General features: G+C 34.7%; 1 protein-coding gene and 1 pseudogene across 3 annotated transcripts in view; both read right to left on the bottom strand.

Moving 5' to 3' along the window:
• LOC306664130 (high mobility group protein B1-like) overlaps window positions 1-18,697 on the bottom strand; it is a 642,241-nt pseudogene that overhangs the window by 114,157 nt on the left and 509,387 nt on the right. The window lies entirely within an intron of this gene.
• Window positions 1-18,697, bottom strand: part of SGTB (small glutamine rich tetratricopeptide repeat co-chaperone beta) — a 50,819-nt gene that overhangs the window by 21,085 nt on the left and 11,037 nt on the right. For both annotated transcript variants that reach the window (XM_079144884.1, XM_079144885.1), the window contains exon 5: window positions 15,079-15,178. In XM_079144884.1, coding sequence (XP_079001010.1) covers window positions 15,079-15,178 — 100 coding nt within the window. The remainder of the gene's footprint in view (window positions 1-15,078; window positions 15,179-18,697) is intronic.

Below are 18,697 nucleotides of genomic sequence, written 5' to 3'. Positions count from 1 at the left end.
AATTAAGGACAGCAATGTGTTACATTCACTTTGCACAGAATCTCAGAGCAATTAGGAACCATTTATCTGACCAATTAATGCCTGCTGTATCACCTCTATCTCAAAACTCTGTGGGAGCCAAGTGAAGGGGCACATACCTATAATTCCAGCAGGTCAGGAGGGTGAAGCAGGAGGATGGCAAGTTCAAAACCAGTCCTAGCAATTTAGCAAGGCCCTAAGCAACTCAGTGAGACCCTGTCTCTGATTAAAATACAAAAAAGGGCTGGGGATGTGGCTCAACAGTTAAGTGTCCCCGAGTTCAATTGCTGAGACAAAAAAGAAAAACAACAACAACAACAAAAAACCTCTTTGGGAATAACTGGGAACTAACAACATAATGAAGCCACTTACATCCTGAGAGCAGAGCTCTGTGTCTCCCTGTAGTAGGGCTCACCTCCATCTTCAAGATCATACCAAACAAGTATAATTAATGTTTGACATGCAAATCTTTTCATGTCAGTTTCCATTCTCCTCTCCTCCATCCCATTACCAGTCCACTAATTCTTCAGATGAAATACTTCTACTTTATTCATTCAACTAGCACATCTATCATTAGTTTCCTAAAGCATACTTTTAAGAATGGATATGGCAATAAGCAAAATAACACTCCTGTCCTGAATAGTGCTAATGGGCCATTGGGAGCAACAGGCAGCATTTAGGGAGAGGGGAAAGACTAGAAAACTACAAGGAAAAGGTGATTTTGAGTCTAGTTTTCTGTCAATCTTTCTTCAGATGCAGGACTGACGTGCTTACTTTTCAAACTGATGTTCTAAATTTTTTAAATATTTATTAAACAATAAATTTATAGTCCTTTGGTTCAGTTAAATTAATTCAATTATGAAAATATTCAACAAACCTGTTTTGATAATTCATGTGAAATGAGGTATGGGTCTATTTGACTGAATACACAATGCAAAGTAATTCATGACAAGGCTGACATTAAAACAGATATGGAATGTAAAACTCCCAAATAATTAAAAAGAAAGAAATGAAGATTCTTTTCAAACCAGAAGGCAAAAAGACAGGAGAAGGGGAAGCCAAGAAAAAAAGCATGCTTCAAAAACATAAGATAGCTGAAAATAATTCAAATTTATCAGTAATCACAAAGTTGCCCATGGGAAATGGAAATTCTCAACTTGGATACAAGATATCACCAAAAAGATAATCAAGTACAGGTTAAAGTTAAAGGAATGGAAAAAGATAATCTGGTATAGAACGTTAACATCAGACATAAGGAAAAGAACCTTGCTAGACATAAAGAGAATCAGTATTGATCATCCTTTTTAATTTAACTTTATGTGAAACACTTCCATGGGTTAGAAGTCTACTCTATGTTAAAACTCTCACTCTTATCTTCTAGGAGATGAGTGGGAATGCAATAGACGGGATAGAAATAGAAGCAAGACTCCAAAAAGATGAAAAAGAAACCCTTCAAATTGAGTAAAATGGAAACAAGTGACTCTAATTTTATATCAAAAAGAAAGAATCCATACAACTTTCAAGCATAGTATTCTGAGTATATATCCTGAAATGTATTCTAAGAACAAAAAGAAAAATTACAAAGAAATCCTGAATTTCACCTAGTAGGCTTGTTAGTGGTGTAATACTGGTATTATAACATCAATTGAAGTATGCCAAATGACAGAGGAAATGAGTATCCTGGTGGTGGGACAGCAGGGTTTTCAATCTGGGAGAAGAAAGAAACATCAAATGGGAGGTGAGGGAAAGGTCTATGACACTGGAATGTAAATTAAAGTTATCTGTCTACCAATGACTTTTCAAAAAATATATTTCCTAGGTCAGTCGATTGAATATACCTAAAAGCAATGATATCTCACACAAATTGTCATGTCTCACAACCAGATATTGGTATCTAAATGCTATTCTCCACTGAAAGGAACATAGGGTCATTAGAGAAATAACATAGGGTCATTAGAGCTCAGGTCTAAGGCAAGGAAAATACAAGGCAAATGTAAAATACCCTGTTGTCTCAGAAAGCAAAAAAAATTTTTTTTAAATGTGAATATGTACTTATGTACTTCTGTATATACACAAATGTATCAGCAAGAAAATTATATATATATGTATAATTATATATATGTATGTATATTATATATATATTATATACACACACACACACATACATAAATATACATATATATATGCCCCAACATAGAGAAAAGAAGAAAGAGGAAGAAAATGTGACAAAATGTCAACTGGTGTTGATTATCAGGTAAATGTATATGAATATTTGTCTCAATAAATTCAAATAGATTTTCAATAGGTATAAACTGGTTTTAAAAAGAACAAATACACTACGTGCTGCCATGTGACTGTTTCATTGTTAGAATTCTTCAGGAAGAGACCAATATCCCTTTAAAACTTCACCGAATCAATTTGGCCCAAATTTTTGTTGAACACCTATGATATGCTAGACTCTCAAAACCACTATAAAGAGATGAAAAGGATATCCCTTGCCCTCCAACCTCCCATAGTCTAATAGAGAAACAGATAAGTAAATAAATAGTATGGTAAGTACAACTATAAGAGATCAAAGGAAGAGCAGCATGGAGAAAGGTATGGTTAGCCCTATACAGAGTCATCCAACAGGACTTCCTGTGACACAGAAGTTCTTAATCCACACTATCCAACACAGCAGTCCCTAGCTACATGTGACTAATGAGTACTTGAAAAGTGCTAGTGTGAACGAGGAATTTATTGTTTCATTTTATTACATTTTAATTAATGTGAATTTTATTGCAGGTTGATTTATATAAATTTAAATAGCTACATGTGTCTAGGGACTATCATATTGATGGCACCAAACCACAGGACATGGAAAGGAAGACTATAGGGGCATGGTCAGGAGGCTGGAAGAGGAGAAATTAAGAATATCTTCCTCAGAAAAGCAGTTTCTAGCAGGTTTTGAAGGATGACTAGCAGTACAAGCAATTAGAGTGGGTGTAAATTGCTAAAGGCAGAGGGGAAAGCACATAAAGCAAGGAGAGATGTTGCACCATGGTATTCTTAAGAAATCAGAGTTTGATGCTACATGTGCATAGGTAGTGGAAGAGGAATGGAGTAGGAAAAAAAGTAAAAACTGACAAAGTTAACAGAAAAGAAAAAGGCTAGGGGTGTGTGTGTGTGTGTGTGTGTGTGTGTGTGTGTGTGTGTGTGTGTGTGTGTAGAGCATACATTTGGTCAATAGGTATTTGGAACTAGTGAACAGACAGCAAAAGTTGAAAGATAAATTTCCCATTTTATGTCTTTTTGGCAGAAGACTGTAGTGGGAGTGTAAGTAGAAATGTGAGGCCACTTTAAGTCTCTATTGCACTCATTTAGCAAAAGTTAAGAACCTGAACTAAAGGAGAAAGGAATAAATTAGCTATTTGAGAAGCATAAGGACAAGAGAAGCATCAAGGAAGATGCCCGGATCTCTGCCGTCAGATACTCAACAACAAGACAGAAATAAAGCCAGGAGGATCAGACTCCGAAAGAGGGTAGGTGGGAGGAAGGAGAATGACTCTTTCAATCTTGACAACTTTAGATCACAAGTGGCAAGCTATCATGAAACCAGATTTATGCAGCTCACGAAAGGAAGAGAAGAGGCAGTTGAGCTTTGGAGGCCAGAAAGCAAAGAGAAGAGAGGCTACATTTGAGTCTCCTGTGAGATGAAGCCGACATGCCAGGTCTGAACTGAATAACAATGTGGTCTGCCCTCTGCCTTTGCTGTCTGGTTATCAGAGCATAACTAATGAAATTCCAGTAGAACCACACAGAGACTCCATATTTTCAGGCACCCTTGCTTCCTCTACTTTGTTAAAAACAAAAACATTAATATTGTCTTCCATCTTAAAAGAACATTAGGTAGAAGAAAAGGAAAAGCCACAGCTACCTCACATGTGCCCTCTCACACATAAATAAATGCTACAAAAATTATTCCTACAACTGAAAAAAATCGTATGCTGTTTTTAAATGAAACAAATTTTGAACATCTGGGACTATGCTAGGGCCTTTATCACTCCTTACAACATCCTTTGAAGTAGTCAGTATTACCCTTGTTTTACACGTGAATAAATTCAGATTTACAAACATTGAGTACCCACGAGCATACAGTTAGTTAAGTAGCAGAACCGAGAAGCGATCCATGTTCAACATATGGAGTTCAAAAGCCATGAAATGACTGACCAGACTGCTCACACAGAAGTAGGAAAAAAAAAAAATGCAAAATCATGAGGTCTCTACTCCCATCTTTCTTAGAGATAAGAAGGTCATATTTTTGCTCTCCAACCTTCAATGTTTTCCCATCTTTTCTACCTAAGTTCTACCTGCTCTTCAAAATAGGTCCACATGAGCTGAGTGGCCTTCTGAACAAATTGCCTCCATTGTGTTCTCTTTCTTGGGTATTTTATTAAAACTGGGATTGAACTCAGAGTCACTTTACCACTGAATTACATCCTTACCACTTTTGAAGATCTTATTTGGGGACAGGGTCTCACAAAGATGTTTAGGGCATCACTAATTTGCTGAGGCTGGCATTGAACTTGCAATCCTTCTGCCTCAGCATCCTTACTTGCTAGGATAGGATTACAGGCATGAACCACTACACCCAATTTCTTTCTTGTGTGTCTTTTATTCCATTTATTGCTTAGGTCATTCAATTCATTCTTCCTACGCATGAGTCTACTGTGGTTTAAGTAATATATTCAGCATTGAGATTGGAGAAAAGAAATAAAAACACCAAGTTTATATGGGGACAGACAACAGAAAACTGCTATTCATTTCCTACTATAAGGTACTTGAAAGTACTTTAGATCTATACTCAATCATTTCTTGCTTCATGTATGTAAGTATTCACGTGGCTATCTGGTTAATTCAACATCACTGAAAATTTCTTATATTCCTTCTATAGTCCTTCATTCATCTGACAAAAAAACTGGCTAAACTCCTTTAAGGCACAGTGCTAGGTGCTATAGGGGATATAAACAAACAGAAGCTCCAGCCTCTTCCCTTTCCTGAAGAAAGAGAACAAATATGTATATAAAATAAGGCAGAATATAACAAAAACCTATATAAGTGTTACTCATTATAAGGCTTAATGTTTACAAAAAAAGGCAAAAATACATAATTGGTTCTCAAGGAAGTATTCGGGTATTCTTAAGCATCAGTTAAAACCTTAAAGGTCAAAATAGAAGATATATACTAGAAAAGAAAGAGTCATGCAAAAGAACTGTGCGAAATGATCATTTTCTAACACATAAAAAGGTCACTTCTATAAAAAGTAAACTGTAGTTCACCCTAGTGAGTGTAGGATGTAGAAAATATTTTAATTGGAAATATAACTGGGAAAATTAATATTAAAGGCAAGATTTAGATCTGATTTTCTGAGCTTCCAATTCTTGGCAGGCATCTGGCTAAGAAAAATGGCAAGGGGGTAGGTGGCAAGGCTATAGGCTAGTGAGATATTTATAGCTACAAGAGGCTCAAAACAAACCCCAAAACCTCAAAATGATTCTGAAGTTCTATTTAGCATTTGTATTAAGATATACAAATAAGCTTTTCTAATTATTTAATATTAATTAGCATGCTTTATTACTGTACTCCTCAGGGGAAAAGATACAATTTAAATGCAAAAGAGGAGCATAATTATGAATTTCAGTTCAACAATAATTAAATAAAAAGCAAACAGATGTATTGCCAAGAATCTCTTCCAATACAGAATTAGTAGAATAAGACTACATGTGAACTCTAATCTCATTAAAATAAATTTATTTATTTAGGCTTAAATGTTTCATATGCACAGTTAAAACTATATGGACTGGGGCTGGGATTGTGGCTCAGAGGTAGAGCATTTGCCCAGCATGTGTGAGGCACTGGGTTCAATCCTCAGCTCCACATAAAAATAAAAAAATAAAATAAAGGTATTGTGTTCATCTACAACTAAAAAAAAAAAAAAAAATTTAAGAAGTATATGACTTACTGTGCTCTGTAAATAATTTTCTGATGCCATTTATATGTGGTCATAACATTTCAAGATATTCTTAAATGTATTCATTTGTTTCATACACTAAATTAAAAATTATAGACATTCATCTGATTACAGAGAATAAAACTCAAACATTAAACCACAGCTTGGGAACTTCATTTCTAGAACTTATTTTGACTTTCTATTTTTCTGGGCTAAAAAAATTAACAAAGGTAATTTTTTGTGAAAAAAAGAAAATTAAAATTTTCAATGTGACCAACTGAATTTGTTATGGATCCAACCTTACAAAAAAAATTATGACACCAAGTAACCCTGAGTAGGAAAGTGGCTAAGCAAACTGATATATTCAAACAACAGAATACTACCAAGCAAAAAAGAATGTACTACATGCAATGATATGGCTGAATCACAAAAACATGCTTAACATAAAAAAAGAAAGAAAAGAAAAAATTATTACGTAGCTAGGCAGTGGTACCTGCCTGTAATTCCAGCAACCTGGGAGGCTGAAGCAGGAGGAGGTCAAGTTCAAGGCCAGCCTGGACAGTTTATTGAGATCATGTCTCAAAATTTTAAAAAATTAAAAAGACTTGGGGTATACTTCAGTGGTAAAGCTCTCCTGGGTTCAATCCCAGTTTAAAAAAAAAAAAACATATATATATATATAAAAGTATGTATGATTTCTTTCATATGAAATTTTAGAGGAGACAAATCCAACCTGTGGTGTTAGGCGGAAGCACCAGTTATGGTCCCTGGTGAACACTATAGGTATCTGACTGTGAATGGGCATAAAGAACTTCCTGAACTTCCTGAATGGTGAGTTGCAATACCTTGGAGATATACTTAGGTTACATAGGTGATTTATTTTTCAAAATTGAAAGTTCATTAAAATTCATGTATTTTGTTATAGGCACATTTTACCGCAAAAGAAAAAAGTAAATAAATAATGAACTCTAATCAATTATATGTATGCTATGTATTTAGGATAGAAGTAAACTAATTGCTGCAATTTGCTTTGAAATGCATTAAAAGTAAGGTGGAAAGGTGAATGGATAGAGGTACACATAGATGAATCAATATGTGATAAAGCAAATATATAAAAATATTAAGGGCCAAATCTTGGTGTGGTTTTATAATTTGCAATAAAATTCCTTCAACCCTGAAAATTTTCATAATAAAGTAAGTGAGATTTAAAAAAAGAAAAAAAGAAGAAGATACCAAAACCAGACAAAGACACATCAAGGAGAGAAAACTTCAGGCCAATATTCCTGATGAACATGGACACAAAAATTCTCAATAAAATATTGGCAAGCCACATAAAAAACATATGAAAAGACAGTACACCATGATCAAGTGGGGTTCATCCCAAGGATGCAAGGTTGGTTCAATATATGGATATAAATAAATGTAATTCATCACATCAATAGACTTAAAGACAAGAATCACATGATTATCTCAATAGATGCAGAAAAAGCATTTGACGAAATTCAACATCCACTCATGCTCAACACACTAGAAAAACTGGGGATAGTGGGAACACACCTCAGCATTATAAAAGATATATATGTTAACTCAAGGCAAATTTTTTTCAAATTTTTTAATTTTTTAAATTTATTTAAAAATTTTTTTTCATACATGCATATAGAGTAATAATGTGTGTCTCAGTCTACCACCATTCCCATATCCCCCACCCCGCCCGTTCCCTCACTCCCCTCTGTATAATCCAAAGTTCCTTCCTTCTTCCCTACACACCCCACTACTATGGATCGGCATCTGCTTATCAGAGAAAACTGCCTTTGGTTTTTTTGGGATTGGCTTATTCACTTATCATGATATTCTCCAGTTCCATCTATTTACCAGCAAATGCCATAATTTCATTCTTTAAGGCTGAATAATATTCCATTGTGTATATGTACCACATTTTCTTTATCCATTCATCTGTTGAAGGGCAGCAAACATCATTCTAAATGGAGAAAAACTCAAAGCATTCCCTCTAAAAACTGGAACAAGACAAGGATGCCCTCTTTTACCACTTGTATTCAACATAGTCCTTGAAACCCTATCCAGAGCAATCACACAAAAGAAAGAAATCAAAGGGATTCAAATAGTTTAAAAGAAGAGCTTAAACTATTCCTATTTGCCTATGACATGATTCTACATTTAGAAAACCCACAAAACTCTACTAGAAAGCTCCTTGAATTTATAAATGAATTTAGCAAAGTAGCATGGTTTAAAATCAATACCAATAAATCAATTGATCAAAGATGCAAGCTGAAAGAAAAATCAGGAAAACTATCCCCTTTACAATAGCCTCAAAAAAAAAAAAAAAAAAAGGAATCAACCTAACAAAAGAGGTGAAAGGCCTCTATAATGAAAACTACAGAACACTAAAGAAAGAAATTAAAGAAGACCTTAGGAGATGGAAAGATCTCCCATGTTCTTGGATAGGGAGAATCAATATTATTGAAATGGCCATGCTACCAAAAGCGCTATACATATTTAATGCAATTCCTAAAAAGAATTACAAACATCCCAATGATGTTCTTCACAGAAATAGAAAGAGCAATCATGAAATTCATTTGAAAAATAAAAGGCCCATAATGGCCAAAGTCATCCTTAGCCTGAAAAGTGATGCAGGAGGTATCATAATACCAGACCTTAAATTATACTACTGAGCTACGTAAGAAAAACAGGATGGTATTGGCACCAAAACAGACATGAAGACCAATGGAACAAAATAGAAAACACAGGCTTGGGGATATACCTCAGTTGGTAGAGTGCTTGCCTCACAAGCACAAGGCCCTGGGTTCAATCCCCAGCATCGCCAAACACACACACACACACACACACACACACACACACAGACACCCCAACACAAACACAGTTATTTCATCCTAGACAAAAAGCACCATACATTGGATAAAAGACAGCCTATTCAACAAATGGTGCTAGGAAAACTGGAAATCCACATGTAAATAGAATGAAATGGCATCCCTATATCTCATTCTGCACAAAACTCAACTCCAAGTGGATCAAAGACCTAGGTATTACACCAGAACCCTGCACTTACTAGAAGAAAAAGTACGCCCAACTCTCCAACATGTCGGCTCTCCAACATGTAAGCTTGGGAACCAAATTTCTCAACAAGACTCCTAAAATGCAAGAATTAAAATCAAGACTCAATAAACGGGCCAGGTACAGTGGCACACACCTATAATCCTAGCTGCTCTGGGAGGCTGAGGCAGGAGAATCTCGAGTTCAAAACCAGCCTCAGCAAAACTGAGATGCTAAGCAACTCAGTGAGAACCTGTCTCTAAACAAAACACAAAATAGGGTTAGGGATGAGGCTCAGTGGTTGAGTGTCCCTGAGTTCAATCTCAGGTACCAAAAAAAAAAAAAAAAAAAAAAAGTCAATAAATGGGATGGTATCAAACTGAAAAACTTCTTCACAGCAAAGGAAATAATCAAGAATGTGTTTAGAGGGCTGGGGGTATAGCTCAGTTGGTAGAGTGCTTGCCTTGCAAGCACAAGGCCCTGGGTTCAATCCCCAGTACCGCAAAAAAAAAAAAAAAGAATGTGTTTAGAGAGCCTACAGATTGGGAGAAAATCTTCACAACCAGTACCTCAGATAAGGCATTAATTTCCAAGATATACAAAGAACTCAAAAAACGTTAACACCAGAAAAATAAATAACCCAATCAATAAATGGGCAAAAGAACTGAAGACACGTCACAGAGGAAGAAATATGAAAGGTCAAAAAATATATGAGAAAATGTTCAACATCTCTAGCAATTAGAGAAATGCAAATCAAAACTATAATGAGATTCCATTTCACTCCTTCTGTCAGAATGGCATGAAGAATACAAGTAACAGTAAATGTTGGCAAGAATGTGGGACATACATTGTTGGTGGGACTGCAAACTGGTACAACCATTATGGAAAACAGTATGAAGATTCCTTAGGAAACTTGGAATGGAAGCACCATTTGACACAATTATCCCAATCCTCAGTATACACCCAAAAGACATAAAAATAGCATATTAAAGTGATGTGGCCATAAGAATGTTTATAGCAGCTCAACACAATAGCCAAGTTACAGAAACAACCTAAGGGTTTTTCAAAGGATGAATGGATAAAGAAAATGTGGTATATATACACAATGGAATATTACTCATCCATAAAGAAGAATGAAATTATGGCATTTGCCAGTAACTGGATGGAACTAGACAATATCATGCTAAGTTAAATAAGCCAATCCCAAAAAAACTAAAGGTCAAATGTCCTCTCTGATTTGTGGATGATAATCCAAAATAAAGGAAGTTGGGGAGGGGAATAATAGAAATAGATTGGACTAGACAAAAGGTAATAAAGGAGAGGGAGGGGAGAAGGGAATAGGAAAGACAATAGAATTAATTGGTCATAACCTACCTAGTCTTGTATTTGTATACATGACCAGGGTAACTCCACATGATGTATGATCACAAGAGTGGGAACCTAATAGAAAAAGTTATATTTCATGTGTGCACATTCTGTCAAAATATATTCTACTGTCATGTATAACTAAAAATTTAAAAATTAAACACAAAAAAAGGAAAATGACATTGAATTAATTGGGAACAAGTCCTATCAGATGAACATCATTTCCTTCTTATCTTAATAGCATTAGTTGTAGACTGGTAATCAGAGAAAGATAATTGACAATATATTTGGAAACTGATATATTTGATTCTACATATTATGATCAAGGCAGAAAAATTGGCTACATATATAATAGTAAGTTATTACTTTAAAACAACCATCCTCACTTGATACTTTATTAGCACTTTATATAAGTTAACATTTTGATCTCCATAATAGCCCTATGAGGTAAATGCTATTATTATCCATATTTTAAAGATAGGGAAACTAAGGCATATATCATTAGGTAATTTGCCAAGTCACATAGGTAGTAAGTGACTTGAGTCAGAAAATAGAATCCAAAGAGTCTGGATTCATTCTCTGCTCTAAACCACTTTCCTACGATTGTTCCATTAGTTGACATGTAACTGACATAATGTGAGAGATGGTATATTCTCAAGTTTGTGGATGACATGAAACTGGAAACAACAGTAAATACATTATTTTATAGATTCATTATCCAAAAAGATGAAGGGACAGATAGAAGCCATAAATGATAATAATTCTACAGGAATAGAAAATAACATCCTGTATTTGAGTCCAAACAACAAACTCAATCTCAAGTGACAACACTAGTACATATTTGGTAAGAACTTGTCAAATGAATGATTAAATGAAAAGATAGGGATAATGTCAGGGAGTGGGAAGGACTTTAATCAACCAAAAGGAAGACATGAATTTGGCAAATCCTATAGGATATCCTACAATGTCCTGAAATATAATACATTATATAGAAGCAGGTTAAATGAGAGTCCCACCAGACAAATGTCATACAAAATTAGCCTCTATACTAACAGACACAGATGAACTGGGACAAGTTTGCAGAGCAGGTATAGGACTTAGTTCTGTACTACCAAAGACACAATGAAAGAAACTTGGAACACAACATAGAAAAAAGAACTTCAATGAACATAGTAGCAAACTTCAAAACAAAGCACTGACATGAGAAAGAACAATCATATTTATTTTGTAATTAATCTTTTTAAAAATATTTTTTAGTTGTTGATGGACATTTTATTTTATTTATTTATTTATATGCGGTGCTGAGAATCAAACCCAGTGCCTCATGCATGTCAGGCAAGCACTCAACTGAGCCACAACCCCAGCCCTGTAATTAATCTTCAGAATTAAATAAAGCCAACTGATAGAAGTTACAGAGAAACAAATCCAGTATCAACATAAGGTAGACTTTTCTAACAGATATACCCAAAAAAGAAAAGTTTGGGGAAGCATGGGCTATCTCAGAAGATATGACTTCCCTAAATATGGTAATAAAACTCAATGAAAGGTTGGACCACATTAACTTTTATCCTTTTCAAATCTAAGAAACTACTGTAAAATAAATGGTAGTTTTTATAAGGCTGTCATAGAAAGTTTTAGATGAGTTAGAAATAGTCATAATTGGGGCTGGGGTTGTGGCTCAGTGGTAGAGCACTTGCCTAGTATGTGTGAGGCCCTGGGTTCAACCCTTAGCAGCACGTATGAATAAATGAATAAAATAAATAAATGAATAAAATAAAGGTCTATCAACATATATATACATATATATTAAAAAGTCATAATTGTCACCAAAATAGACTTGAGATGACAAAATTTAAATGTAAAGCTAAAATTAGAAAACAGAAATCATTTGTCAAGTCTATAAAATCAGGAGAGTTTTAAGGCTAAAAGCACTGGAATAAAATTCAAAGAAAAAAATATTTAAAAAATATTTTAAAAAATGTTCACCATCTTTAGTAATAAGAGAAATGCAAATCAAAACTACACTAAGATTCCATCTCACCCCAATTAGAATGGCGACTATCAAGAATACAAGCAACAATAGGTGTTGGTGAGGATGTGGGGAAAAAGGTACACTCATACATTGCTGGTGGGACTGCAAATTAGTGTAGCCACTCTGGAAAGCAGTGTGGAGATTCCTTAGAAAACTTGGAATGGACCTACCATTTGACCCAGCTATCCCACTCCTTGGCCTATACCCAAAGGACTTAAAATCAGCATACTACAGAGATACAGCCATATCAATGTTCATAGCTGCTCAATTCACAATAGCCAGACTATGGAACCAACCTAGATGCCCTTCAATTGATGAATGGATAAAGAAACTGTGGTATATATATATACAATGGAATATTACTCAGCTATAAAGAATAATAAAATTATGGCATTTGCAGGCAAATGGATGAAACTGGAGAATATCATGTTAACTGAGATAAGCCAATCTCAAAAATCCAAAAGAGGAATGATCTCACTGATAAGCAGATGATGACACGTAATGGGGGGTGGAAGGGGGGCAAGAATGGAGGAAGGAGGGACTGTATAGAGGGAAAAGAGAGGTGGGAGGGGTGGGGGGGAAGGAAAAAAATAAAAATAACAGAATGAATCAAACATCATTACTCTGTGTAAATGTATGAATATGCAAATGGTATGCTGTTACTCCATGTACAAACAGAAACAACATGTATCCCATTTGTTTACAATAAAAATAAATTTAAAAAAATATTTTAATCTTTTACATACAAAGAATCTTTTACATACAAATTTAAGCTCTGAAACTAGGAGAAAAACTTTAATATAGGGCAATATACAAGCCACAAGTCAGAAGTGACTACTTAAATTTAAATTAACTTATTTAAATTGATTTTAAATTAAGTTAAACATTAAAAATTTACTTCCTCAATTGCACTAGTCATAATCCAAGTACTTAACCGTTCACCTGTGGCCAGTAGCTACTGTGCTGGACAGTACAAATATGGAACGTTTCCATCACTGCAGAAAGTTCTACTGGAAATTCCATTTAGATTAAATAGAATAATTAATAATAATTTAATGCAGGGAATTCATTACATAAGGTAATAGAAGAGTTGAGAGGCCAAATGGAATTTTATAGCAATCCAAAAATTAGCAATAGCAGGAATCCATTACCATCCCTAACACAGAAGCACAAAGTACAGAATCCAAAACCCAAGGACCCCTAGAAAAAGCTGGGACCGCAACAGGGATCTTAGGTGAAAGGAGAGAAGCATGAGAAGCAGCCCCTGCTGAATATAAAAATGGGAGAGGGAGAGCTACCCAGACTTCTCTCTTCCTTTTATCCTCCAATCTCTTGCCAACCCCTTATATGACTGAACACAATCAGAGAAGACAAAGGAGTCTTGGAAACATAGCCTATGGGAGTCTGATCCCTCTTTTTCTTTCTTTCTTTCTTTTTTTTTTTTTTTTTTTTTTTTTTTTTGGTGCTGGGGATTGAACCCAGGGCCTTGTGTGTGTGAGGCAAGCACTCTACCAACTGAGATATATTCCCAGTCCCTTGATCCCTCTTAAAATGAACAGAGCCAAGAAAGAAAGAAATAATGTGAGGTCAACAGGGTAAGGCCTGATACAGGTACTTGTCCCACTATGTTCTCAGGTGGGGTGGGGGGTGCAGTGAAGGGAATTCTCTTCTATAAGGGCATTAATCCCATTCACAAGAGCTCTATACCTTCCACAGGTCTCACCTCCAAACATATCACATTGGAATTTAGGATTTGACATATGAATTTGTCATAATCAGTGTACATACAGTAAAATTTAAAAATTAGGAGAAAAAAAACCATGAATAACCAACATTTGAAAACCTCCAAACTCACCAGTAATTAAATATAAATTAGAATAATGGATATGGAAATAACCAAGAATTAATAATTTGAGGACATGGTGCTGATAAAGAGTATGGCAAAAATAGATACAATTATATACTTCTAGGGAAGAAAATTCTCAAAATATTTTCAAAGAAGTTGAAACAATTTTATAATATGCATTAATTTTTTAAATATTCATATTATTAGACCAGCTAAATACATTTCTAGGGATAAGTCCAAATTTCATAAAAATCTGAATCATAAAAAAATTTTTATAAACACAAATGCTTATTTCAGCTTTATATAATAGTGAAAAAAATAAAAACAACCTTAATGTCTGCCAGTAAGTCAATAGTTAAGCAATTTAAGGTGTATCTACCCAATTATTCAAAAGTAACACTAAATACTTGTTTGTCAGTCATAATGATAGATGCTGAAAAAAAAAAGACTAAAAGGTAGCAATAAAGTGATTTTTAACCATTTAAATAATATTTATGAAGGATTTCAATAAACTTAGGACACATTTATGGTATGTCCTGTAAACAAGTTAAATCTAAAATTGAATGCTCTTATGTAAAATGAAATATGCCCAAAATTTATGAAAAGTGGCTGCCTCTGAGTGGTAAGTTCATGAGTTTATTCTTACTTCCTTTATGTTTTTTGAACTTTCAACATTCTCTAAATAGACCAATTTTGCAGTTTCCCCTCAAAGCTATTAATCCAAGAACTTGTAAATCTGCCACAATAGAGTCAGCTTACCTGTTGCAATAATAAACTGCATTATTAGGATCCAATGCTATTGCCTGTGTGTAACAATCCACTGCAGCAGCATAATTCTCTTCTTTCATGTGGTTATTGCCTAAAATAAAATAATTGATATGTATAGTAAGTAAAATACGTAGGAAAAAATATAAACTCTAACAGATACATTTAATACATAGAAACTACAACAATATGAAGGTCAACTGAATGATTTTTCAGTCTCACTGAAGACACACTGTACTATAGTGTTGATATTCCTTAGTTTCAGTGTGATTGAATCATTTTAACAATATGGAGGGCTGGGGATATAGCTCAGTTGGTAGAGTTCTTGCCTTGCAAGCACAAGGCCCTGGGTTCAATCCCCAGCACTGCAAAAAAAAAACAATGTGGAGTCTTAGAATTAATGTTTGTATACCTTATAAAATCCAGGCTTCATGAGTAAATGCAACCAGAATAACTATCTCATGGTGAAAACTAATCTCTTCTCACCTTCCTTATCTTCCTCTCTCTGCTCCGTTTTAGCACCGCCTTACCGTTTCCTCCCTGATAGCCATCTCAATCTGGGCCTGATCTTCTACCCCTTCCTTGTCAACACACTGCTGAGCAGTCAAGCTCTCTCAATGCTGATGTGGATAAGCTGGTGAAACTAATCGTGCAAATATGTTATTGGCAGATAATGTTTCTACATGCTATTCCTTCCAGAGATATAATCTTTTTAAAAGGGGATTTTAGGAAATTAATTTCTGAAAAGACAATTTCAGATATGATGGCTACTCTACAGAGAGCTGATTTTCTAGGAAGGGCAGATACATCTGGCAATAATTCAGCTGATAACAACTAGTCAGCCAAATATGGATTGTATGAGAGTATCTCTTGTATTCTGTTAAGTGGGAGTGCAAAGAATCCTGTGTAGTTGTAAGAACCAATGTTCAAAATTAAAAATATGAGAACAACTGGGATTAGGAGGAACAATTCACAGCTCAGGGCCTCTCTATCAGCTTTTTTCTTTTTTCTTTTTTTGGGGGGCAGGGGCAGTAACGGGGATTGAACTCAGGGGCACTCAACCACTGAAGCACATTCCTAGCCTTTTCTTTTATTTTATTTACAGACAGGGTCTCACTGAGTTGCTCAGCACCTTGCTGTTGCTGAGGTTTTTTTGAACTCACCATCCTCCTGTCTCAGTCTCCCAAGCACCTGGAATTACAGGCATGCACCACCATGCCTGGCCAGCTTTCTTAAAAGTAGATCATTAGCTATTTAATGGGAGGAGGTGGGATGGGAATTTGCAAAGAATAAGAAGGAAGATTAAAGGACAGGCAGGTAGCTAAAAGCATCCAAAAATCATATAAAAATTAATGTAAATTAGGAATCAGAAATAAATATAAAGATATATTGGATACATGGTTTAAGGAGTGATAAAAATATTTTATAATTGATTTTGGTGATGGCTGCACAGTTCTGTGAATATAGTAGAAATCAGGAGTAAATTTATGGAACATGAATGCATCTCAATAAATCTTTTTTTAATAAAAAATTAATTTGGGTCCCCTTTTCAAAAAAGACACAAATACAAGATTTCCAAGGAAGCTGAGAGGATAACATAGATTTTATGATTGAGCAAAAAGTAAACTACACTTGCCTGGGTTACTTAAGTAAATTTCCATGTCAAAGATTTTTTTTTTCTGGGTTATGGAGATTTTGTTGTTGCTACTAGGTCTTTTTGTCTTGGGGTGGCATATTATTATTATTAAAACTTTATTGTAGAGTCTAGGGTTGTGGCTCAGTGGTAGAGCACTTGCCTAGCATTTTGCGAGGCACTGGGGTCGAGCCTCAGCACCACATAAAAATAAATAAAAGTATTGTGTCCATCTACAACTAAAAAAAAAAAATTTATTGTATATCTTTTCCTGTAAACTACCTTAAATGTGTAGTTGTAATGTATATATACATATACAAATATATGTATATTTTAATGTAAGTTAATGACAAAAAGTTTCAAGTCACAAAATATTAAATACACAAATATTAAGGACACAAATGAAATGTGTGAAAAGGACATAAATATAACAATGAAGCATTTGTTTAGCACTTTATAGTGATATGATATTCTCCCATAAAATTTTCTCCTTTAATTCTCACAGCCCCATGATATAGACCCATACTTATGTGACTTATCAGGGAATGATAACAAGGAACTTTTCTGATTTTTTTCTGTTCTCACTACAACTCTTCAGAAGCAAAACACATGAAATATTTGAAAGCAATGTTCCAGGAAGACTAGATGGCTAGAAGCCTTGATTAACCCAGTCAGATAATTATAACACATAGTCTAAAATAACCCTGTACTTGACAATCTACAATTCTATTTGTTCTCACACAAATAGCAAAATCAAGATAAAATGTCAATTATTTTATATGTAACATGTCTGAGATGTGAAACATCTTATTGAAAAGAATAAAACCTTTTGGTTAGCTACTCAGGAAGCCAAGGCAGGAGGACCACAAGTTTGAGGCCAGCCTAGGCAACTTAGTGAGATCTTGTCTCAAAAATAAAAATCAGAAAAAAGAAAAAAGCAGGAGGTGGTTTGCTGGAGGGATATAGTTCAGTTATAGAGCACTAGCCTAGCATGTGTAAAGTCCTGGATTCAATTCCCAATACCACACACACACACACACACACACACACACACACACAAGCTTTCCATTAGCTTTTGGTTAAAGACAAAAGTGGTAAGTAATTCAGTTGGTCCATGCAGCCACATTAAATGAGTCTCACTCTATACATTGCCCAGCCCTCATCTGCCTAATATTCATTATGTCAAAACCTCCACAAGGAACTGGACTACCAGTATTCATGCAGAGGGAGTAAAAATGATAGACAAAACTAAAACTGATTTGCCATTTACTCAAAACTGTTACTAGAACTTTGCCAAGTTGTGAAAGTAAAATGCTATTAGAGAATATACTGTAGATTTCACACACTATAAAAACCTGTGTGGGAAAAACACACCTAACTGCTCCAATTAGAAATTAACAATGAAAAATGCACTTGTATATGGATAGTTTAAATCCAAATTCTTTGGGGAATGTGATAACTCAAATAACAATGAAGATACGGTTATTGCTTTATTTCGTGTATAATTTGTGACATTATAAGACTTAAGATTTTAAGGTACTGTGGTGATCACTTTTAGAGGAAATAAAAAATTGAAAAATAAGACAAATATATTTGTTGGAAACATAGCACTTTATAATGAAATTCTGAGGAGATAATCACAAGATATTAGAAATACAAAGACATCGAAAGCAGGCTTAGGATTATAAAACCGTCAGTTTAGAAAACTTATGGGACCATGTAACACTACACAGGTACTAAAACCATGACATAGGCATATATTTGTAAACCTAGAGAGATGACCAAGCCCAAGGAATAAGAAAAGCACACTCTTTTCAATATCTACCTTCTTAAATACCAAGTGATTTTTTTTTTTTAATTCAACTGCCTTCCTCAGGGTATAAACTAAAAATGAAAGAAACTTTCAGCCTATTTACATGGCAAGGAATTTATTGGTTTTCATTTAGTGCAAAGGATAAGGACAGTGCTCTACAGTTTCTT

Source organism: Sciurus vulgaris (assembly GCF_902686455.1).
Source record: "Sciurus vulgaris genome assembly, chromosome: 6".
NCBI classification, from domain to species: domain Eukaryota; kingdom Metazoa; phylum Chordata; class Mammalia; order Rodentia; family Sciuridae; genus Sciurus; species Sciurus vulgaris.
The sequence above is the reverse complement of the archived record's forward strand: the minus strand, read 5'-3'. Positions and strand labels throughout refer to the sequence as shown.